Raw genomic sequence first — 9,677 nt, 5'->3', positions numbered from 1 at the left:
AGCCCATGAGTTGGCGGTGGGTGGTGATGACTAGCTGCCTTCCCTCTAGTCTTACACTGCTAAATTAGAGACGGCTAGCACAAATAGCCCTCGAGTAGCTTTGTGCGAAATTCAAAAAACAAACAAACAATTCTTCCGTCACAAGTAATATGTGATTGGCTCAGAGTGTATAGTGCCATCCTTGTGACTAGTCATTATCATTCAAACGTAGTGAAAACCACAATCTCAAAGATCCACCTGATCTACCATTGCTATTTAAGAACACTGGTGTCTACATTATTTCTCAACTTAAAGCATTACCATCATCATCCTGCAGCCAGAATAGATTTTACCCTATTAGAATGACAAAGATACAAAGTCTAATAGAACAAAATCAATTCAACGATTTTTTTGCTGCATGTTATATGACAACAACTGTATTCTGGGGCTGTAATATCTATTTTCCACTCCTTTTACTTTACAAGTTTACAAAATTATTGTTATTTCTTTAAAACCCTCGTGGTTGGAACAAAGCATTGCTTAAGAATGTTTCTAGCTTTAGCTTTCATAAGTGGGTACAAGTGAAGATTAGGATCATTTTTGTCTGATTATTTTGTAAGTATAACAACATATTTTTGATAATCATGCCGAGTTATTCTTATTAATGGATCTGACAGTAGTTGTGGGTGGACCCATCCATGATCTTCACTTCCCGTTGGCTAATTTATCTAACAGACTTAAATCACCGCTTTAGTGTGACAAAAACTTAAGGATTTATTGCCTTGTTTAAGACAGCGTTGGGTCCAAGAAGAGTAAATTTTCCACGGATTTGTACGATAGTTGTCGCAGACCTTCTGCAGACTTTACTGCATCTTGACATACATTTTACTCAGGTTTTTCAAGTTTTCCAATATATATATATAGATTATACAGATTCCACAGGTTTTCTAGATATTTTACCGTAGATTTTTCCCAGTGTATTGATTCAACATGTTACAAGAACCTTTAAAGCTCTGACACTCAAATTGTGTGTATTATTTCGTTGCACATTATCTATTTTATTTTGTTTTCTTTCAGAAGAAGGCCCGGCATGGCCAAGCGTGTTAAGGCGTTCGACTCGTAATCCGAAGGTCGAAGGTTCAAATGCCGGTCGCACCAAACATGCTCGCCCTTTCAGCCGTGGAGACGTTATAAAGTTATGGTCAATCCCACTATTCGTTGGTAAAAGAGTAGCCCAATTGTCGGCGGTGGGTGGTGATGACTAGCTGCCTTCCCTCTAGTCTTACGCTGCTAAATTAGGGACGGCTATCGCAGATAGCCCTCAAGTAGCTTTGCGCGAAATTCAAAACAAATTGTTTCAGAAGAACTTTTAAAGTCCTCCAGGGGTGTAAGCTGTAGATGAGCTTTAGGAGCCGTTATTTGCATTTAATTTATGGCAAGTGAATTAGTGTTTCTTTTTCACCAACCACAGACCGGTTTTAGTGTTCATAGTGGAGCATTGACTCTGATGTTGTTAGAATTGTATTTTCTTTATCATTTCTTTTCAGACACATTGTACCATCCGTTAAAAGTAATAAACAAACAGAAATATTCGCGTATTTCTTTTGTTAATTATTTAGTGGAGATATTTTAATTGTCAGTGGAATCCGAACTAGGGAAATGGATTTCACAGCTCGAGTGTATTTTTATTTCTAATCACTGTTGTCAAAAGCCATTGGTATTAGGCCTAGTATGTTTTAAACATTAAATTCTTTATCCACTCTCATAGAAATAGAAAAGTATTTAATAAATATTTTGTTTTTTTATGCAAAACTACACGAAGACTATCTACGCTATCCGTCCCTAATTTAGCAATGTAAGACTAGAGTGAAGGTAGCTAGTCATCACCACCTAGTTCATTTTTCATTTGTTGTCGTACCTGCTGGAAAATACACCTGTATTCAAGATGCGCAAACAATTATTTGAGCGGCTTGAATTTTTTTACTCTATAGGAAAATTTCGAGATACTATTCAACACATTTTGAAATTTACTAATGAATTTAGAATAATACTGTATTAAAATAAGGAAGTAGAAAGCTGATTTTTTTATATACCAAACTATTTTGTAACTTTTTATTATTTTTTAAATATTTTCTGTAGTTGATGATAAAAATTCAATGGTTTTTATTAGTAATAAGACAGAAAGAAGGCTTGAAATTTATTAAAACGTTGTTTCGAACAAACTGCAGCTTCTCTAGAACGTATTTTAAATTTCAATATCTCTATATTCGGCGCTTGGATTAAAAGAAGTCTTGAATGGTAGTACTGTCTTTGTTTCACCAGCTTATTTCAGATAGTTCATAAGAGTTATTCATTACTTTTAAGTCCTATCGGATAAAGAAGTTTTCGTTATCTGAAATAGAAAGATGATTGACTACTAAAACATGTAGATGGCAGATCGATCGTGGGGTGGCCAGGTGGTTAGGGTGCTCAACTCGTGATTTGAGAGTTGTGAGTTCGAATCCCCGTCACACCAGGTATGCTTGTTCCTTCAGCCGCCGGGGCGTATATTCGTTGGTGAAAGAGTAGTCCAAGAGTTGGTGGTGGGTGGTAATGACTAGCTGCCTTCTTTCTTGTCTTATACTGCTAAATTAATGACAGCTAGAGCAGATATCCCCGTGTAGTTTTGCGCGAAATTCGCAACAAACCATATGAAGTGTGACGAATATTAACAACTCAATGGAAAAGTACCTCATCGTTTGGTCAAAAATGAAAATAACAATATCAAGTCTGATTATTTTTTTGTAGCCCGACATGGTCAAGCGTGTTAAGGCGTGCGACTCGTAATCTGAGGGTCACGGGTTCCCCGTCGCGCTAAACATGCTCGCCCTTTCAGCCGTGGGGGCGTTATAATGTGACGGTCAATCCCACTATTCGTTAGTAAAAGAGTAGCCCAAGAGTTGGCGGTGGGTGGTGATGCCTTCCCTATAGTTTTACACTGCTAAATTAGGGACGGCTAGCACAGATAGCCCTCGAGTAGCTTTGTGCGAAATTCAAAAACAAACAAACAATTTTTTGTATGTTTCAGTTTATGTAAATTGTTATAAATATTATACACAATCCAAGAGCAATAAGTATTGTTTATAGTATTACATATAATATACATATTCATATTTGCAATTGTGTCTTTCTTTTTAAAAAATCTATAATTGATTTAGAACCCCTGGTTGACCAGTTAAAATGTTGCGAATTTTAGACCTTGTTCTATATACATATAGCTCCTCACTTTGAAAATAACGTGACAACTGTCTGAGACGTAATGGCGACTTTTATGTACAGATTGGTTTTAGTACATATACTTTTAAACGTTTTTTAGTATGATTTAATTATAGACTTTATTCAGAATTATAGACTGAATTGAGTTTCACGGTTTTATAATTGATTTAATTGAACTTGGTATATTTACTTTCATACTGAGCTTTCCTATGAGATATTTAATACGTGATCATCAACAATAAAAAAGAAAGTTAGGGTGGCGCCACCATATAAAAGACGACTCGACTTTGAGTTTGATGGCGAAGAGAGTGATTAATTTGTTTGACAGAAGAGAAGGGGATTCTTCCCCGGTGAATTTAGATATTACAGGTGTGAAAACATATGCAGATCTCAAACAAAAGGTTGCTACCGTAAGTTATTGATCTTTTGTAGTTTGAACTAATAACACTAGGGGAGACGAATTATACAAGTTTAAACGAGGACAGGGGACCAACACAGCGCAGGAGGGGCACGTGCCCCTCACTTTTGCCAATTACTGAGTTTGTGTACATACATTATTATCAATATCAACAAGCATTAAACTGATTTAGCTTTGCTTTTGTCCTCGCTTTACTTTCTAACAAAAGTACGCTTTCGTGGTTTTAGAAACGGTACTTTTCTTTGCCAAACATTTGGCAAGTTAATTTTAGCATGGGCAAGGAAGGGTCAAGACCAATGATACAGTGACAGTATTATCACTTATGTTATTAATTAAGTATTGCTAATAAATAGTCATACAAGTGTGTACTAAGCTCCGTTATTTGTATCTCACCCAACCGTTGTAAATCAGTCCTTAAGTTTAACGTTATTTAATCGACTGAGTGAGATATAAACTAATTATTAATACTATACCAGTATTTTTGCCATTTGACCATCTTACTAATAGGTACTTTTTTTGACTGAGGTGAAAATGTGAAATTGTTTTTATATAAAAATTTGTTATTTACAATTATAATTACATAAATTTAAAAACTGAGATTGTGAGTACAAACAGTGGTTACCATGATGTATCAATGTTAGTATGATTGATTTAATGATGTACCATCCTTCTACATCTGCTACAGGTATAATATTTTCTTAGTGCTAAAGTATTTTGATGCCATTTAAGTATGAACAGCCATGTTTGGCATATTTAGATTGGATGTTTGTGATCAAAAGACTGAGTCTATCAGTTATAAACACCATGTGTGTGTCAGAATTTCAGAAAGAGTTTACTTGGAAATTACTGCTGACATTGGTGCTCTTATCTTATTTTTAAATAAACTTCTTTCTCCACCCATACGATATAAGTACATTTTTTGTATTCAGTGATCTACTCTGTGATGATTTAAACTTGAAATTACCTTTTGTGGTAATAATACTCCATTAAACATGAAGGGTGAAGTAGCTAGTTGATGTTCAAATTACATTTGATTGACAAGTTACTTTGTTTTGTTATGCAGGCTAATTATTTCACTTTTTTTTGTTAGTAATAAAACTTTGAACTTGTGGTCTTAATAAGAATATATAATCTAAATGGTGGTGTTAAAATTCAACAAATAAAAATATATTCTGAAAATTTCTAACATATATATATGCTATTTAAAATGGTGTTGTTTAAACTGATTTTATAAAAATTTGCCAGTATTGTGTTCACTTGTACCTGTTGAATAAATATAGTGTAATTATTTTAATGATATTCATATTTTATTATAATTATGTTGGTTGGATATGAAAAGTAAGGCATACTCAGTTGTTTGTAATTTATTAAAAAGTTTTGATAAGTCCTTGAAAAGCCTGAGCTGAAAAATAAAAGTTTTCACTTAAAATAAATTAAAAGTTATGTTTTCTTTTAATTTGAGGTATCGGAATGGACAAACATTGCTACTGTAACCAAGCAACAAACATGTTTTACATGTTTGTATCAAGTGTCTTATTATCACCATATGTAACAACTTTATTTTACCTCTGATGTGATATAATTCTTATATCTTAAAAGCTTCTCCAATTTTAAATCGTGTAAAGCAATGACAAAATAACTTTATCCATCAAAAAAGTTACTGTATAAAGTATTAATTCACCCTGAAAGTTAGTGAACTACACAGAACTTTAATTGTGTAAATTATGGAATCATACAGTTCATTTACCAACCAACCACCACCACCAATATATCTCGGCATGTGCACATATAAATGGACAAACTTTGTAAGTACTTCAAGGAGAAAATCATCAAAGGAAGCAAAATTTGTCTCAGTAAATTTCTAAATGTACAGAAGTTCAGACAAAAAAAATTGATACCAAACCCATATCAGTTACCATTTAGCCTTATGAGGGAAATTCTAATTTGCCAAATTACTATTTTTGTTTTGTTTTTTGTTCATCCTACATGCTATAGAATACAAATAAGAGTCAGTAGTGCTTTCGTGATGAAATCAGTCTAACTCTGATTGTGGAAGTAGTTTTAATTACCCATTCCTATAGCTACTGGTTTCCCTTTTCTATATGCCTTGCCACTGAACTAAAACATTACTAGAACTTGCATTCTTGAATTTAATGAGCATTACCTAACAGTGGGTGAGTACATCAACATGGACATATGATTTAATATATTTTTTCTTTATGTTTATACATCTCTGAAATATTTACAGTTTACTGTCCTTATTGAATTGATTGTTACTTGGTATATTAGCCTTGATCAATGAGAAGGTCTGAACTGGAATCATAAAAGCCTTTTTTTAATTAAACTCTACTGGCCCTCTTTGTCCAAATAATATAAAGTTTGTCATTTAGATGACCACTTTTATGTAGCACATACATTCTGTAAATTCACTTGATTGTTGAAATACATCGTTTTGCACAAAAGAGAGCCTATTTTTCACATTTAAAAATGCATCTTTTTCAAGATTGTTGGCTGGAAGGGTAAGTGAAAACTTTATGCACTTCTAAAATTGACATAATTGCACCAGCTGAATAACCTCAGCCAGATCCTGCTGGATATATTTGGTACTGATTTTTGATGTCCTTGTTTCTGATAATTGATATTTGGAGCATTTTCTTCGTGTCGGGATTGTGTGGCAAATGCTTTATCTAGAGCTGAACAATTAATAGAGTTAATTGTTATGATCAATTACCTATAAGTATAAATGACATTGACTAGTGTTACATAAGATATAATTGATTAATTGAAATTACTATTAAATCAGTTAATGTCCAAAAATATTATCCTAACAATTTCTCATTATATGTTTTGATTAATTCAAATTTGTTCAGTTTAATTAATTATTATAATGACTCATGAAAATATTCAACTAAATAAAATTAATGTTTCTAATCATTACTGTTTTTCATTGTTTCAACTAATCAAAATGTTACCATTGTGAATTCTTAATAATTTCAGTTAAATTCTTTCAACTTAATATATTAGTGGTAGAACTCAAAACCAACAAATAATTGAATTGACTATGACCAGGGTCTGAGAGAGAAATCCTGAGCCCTGGTACTTCTCCTGATTCTGGATCCCTTATCCTTTCTTATCCTATCCCAATCAATTATTTATGTTATTTTTTCCACTTGCAAGGCTCACCAAAATGTATTATCAACATCATATTACTTTGTTTTTTTTGAGAGAGCAAGAGAAGGGTGACTTTTTGGCATTGTGTGTGTGGTAAATAGTTATTTGAGCTCAGACCCTTGAGATTTGCACTGGCTGCATCCCCCACTATAACCCTGACTATAACACAACAGAGCAGCTATTTCTGTTAGTGTTAGGTAACTGTGTATTGTGATATGCATGCACCTGCTTTTAACTCGTGAATTCAAGGTTGTGGCCTGTTGGCCATTGATTACATAATTAGCAGTAGTGATGTTTATGTTATTTGGATGAATCAGTTGCTTGTTTTAACATTATCCTCATTTCACACAAGCTACACACCTAACCAGTGTTACTTAGGGTAAGATTGCTTAAAAAAAGGAAGTTACAAGAAGTTTACATTCGTTATTTCTTGAAAAAAAAACATTGATGGCTGAATAACTCACTTTTAACTGTTTACTGCTTGACAAGGACTAATAATAATCTAACAATATATAATATTATTAAGTTGTCAACCAGCTTACCTAAACAGAACACCTGTTTAATTATGACCAACTCCAGGTGGATAACATAACAAAAGGAAAGAAAAGACTGACTGTTGCCATGTCCTGCTTATGTCGCTTGAATTAATGATATTTCATCTTGCTCCTGTAGTTTTAGTTTATTATTTGTATTAATTTGTTCTTTCTAAAGTTCTATCAATATCAAAAACTTCTTGCATTAAAGCTTCTGATGTTTTTACAGTTGTAAAGTACTTTTTAAATTTTAACTTGCTGATAATGAAATTAAAGAAAATCTAAGAACTATCTATAACAAAAAATTATTGTACATTATCATAGTTTTAATATTTATTATAATACTTAAATACTTCACTTTCTGCCTTATAAATAATTATAATTTCTTTATAGAGGTCATCTAACATCATCCTACCTTTTCTTGCAAAATAATAAACACTGTTCTTTTATTTTTCTAGGACCAGAGTAAATTTTTTTCACTGAATTATCTATTCTTTCACACAGATAAGAATCTACTAGTTTTGCCAAGTGAAATCTGAGCTAGTGAGACAGAAATAGAGAGACTTGACACAAATGTAAAAAAAAATACTATAAACAAACTTTATTGTTAGAAGATAGTGTGTGTATTTGTTTGATAGAACAGACTACTACTGGATCAAAACTTTTTTCTTTCCGAGCGACCTTACTTGAGTTCACACTCTAGACTTACAACCATATGTTACTTAGTGAAACCATAACATCATGTTTACCAAAAAAGACTGGCACATTCTACATGACAGGTCATTCCTATCCCAGTGTGTGGGAGTTTGTAATTCTCAAGACCTCACCTGGTTTACCATTGTAAGATACTGCTGTTTACTTTCATGCATAATGCTTTATAACCATATCTCAGGAGTTATTTCAAAAGAATAACAAATGATAAGGAGAGTTAGAGTGAAAGCAACTTAATGACTTTCTGGAACTTACTGGAAAGTGTATCCTTTAATACTAGTAGATGAAGTATACAGTATTAAAAATTACTGGGAACTGTTTAGTGTTATTAGGTTTGACGGTTACACAATTATTAGCTAGTTACGTAAGTGGTGGTGGTAATTGTGTATTTGTTGTCACTAGTACTTATATCCATTTTACTTTCTGTGCTGATGATGATTTGAGTGGCAAGCTGAATAGTTGGTTATCATAATGGTAGAACACCAACAGGATTTCATCAGTTCTTGAAGAGAGAATTGTTTGAGCTAATACTGTCTGATCTCTGGATAAGAAACAGTGCATTTCTTGCATTGGCTCCATTACCACATTAAACATTACACATCATTCTCAATAAACTATGAAACAGAATTTGTATATTTGGAGGTACTATGACTCCCTCTGCAACATATGTTTTTGAACCTTATCTGGCCAGTGTTGGATATATTCTTCATATAAACACAGTTTACCTGTTATACAGGTAAAGATGATTAACATTGTAGTAAAATCCTTTCTTAAGATTTTAATGCCAGGACTAAGGACAGAGATGACAATTTTCATTCAATGGTTGACATTACTTAGACAAAGTCAAAGATGTGTCACTACAGCCATATTCATCTCATCACAGTACGGCAGAACAAAACCAGTGATAACTGGCTTTACTGGAACACACCAGTGCAATTTCAGCCTTTACAGAGCTGGGCTGAACACCAGATATTTTGGTGAAAGCTCTCTGTTACCTTTCTAATCTAATGTGCATGTTAGACTTGAGCTCCTTTAGTTTCCTGGAGCCAAGGTGGCAACTGCTAAAGTTTGATGTCAATATTCCATGTTTTTGCAGTTGGGCTATACTGTTGGCCTTGTCTAACTTGCTGTGATGCAGGATACAAGATTTTCATTTGGAAGTGACACAAAAGTAGATTTGCTTGGTTTTCCATTCTGGAGCAATATCCACTTGGAGGCAACATCTGTATTTGTTGCAGCACAGTCGTCATGGAAGAGCTAAAGAAGCTCTGTGTACTCATTGGTGTCCAGTCAGGCTTTGTTGGCAAGCAGACTGAATTACTGCTGCAACAGCTGCTTGGTTTTCTCTTCTTGGGACTTATTGAAAATGTAACTTTGAAACTTGGCCTGATTGATAGCTTTGTTCAACACAGGCTTAAAACTTAATCATGTTTTATCATGACTGTATCCCAGGGTTGCTTCTAAATCATACATTTTATAGTCAAAATATGGAACATCCAAGCTCAAGCATTGTGCAGCTTGTTCCTGATTCTTGTCATTTTGAGCAAAGATCCATGCCCTCTTTACCCATACCTTTAAATTTTGAGGGAAAGATATATTTATCTTCACCC

General features: G+C 33.5%; 1 protein-coding gene across 3 annotated transcripts in view; it reads left to right on the top strand.

Annotated features, from left to right (window-relative positions):
- The first annotated feature begins 3,486 nt into the window (after positions 1-3,486).
- LOC143233692 (structural maintenance of chromosomes flexible hinge domain-containing protein 1-like) overlaps positions 3,487-9,677 on the top strand; it is a 97,394-nt gene continuing 91,203 nt past the window's right edge. For 2 of the 3 annotated variants that reach the window (XM_076470196.1, XM_076470198.1), the window contains exon 1: positions 3,487-3,644. In XM_076470196.1, the coding sequence (XP_076326311.1) occupies positions 3,531-3,644 (114 nt within the window). In that variant the 5' untranslated portion in view covers positions 3,487-3,530. The remainder of the gene's footprint in view (positions 3,645-9,677) is intronic. The other variant, XM_076470197.1, reaches the window with a different exon arrangement.

This window comes from Tachypleus tridentatus, chromosome 12 (genome assembly GCF_004210375.1).
Source record: "Tachypleus tridentatus isolate NWPU-2018 chromosome 12, ASM421037v1, whole genome shotgun sequence".
In the NCBI taxonomy this organism is placed as follows: domain Eukaryota; kingdom Metazoa; phylum Arthropoda; class Merostomata; order Xiphosura; family Limulidae; genus Tachypleus; species Tachypleus tridentatus.
This window is presented reverse-complemented; position numbering and strand designations above follow the sequence as displayed.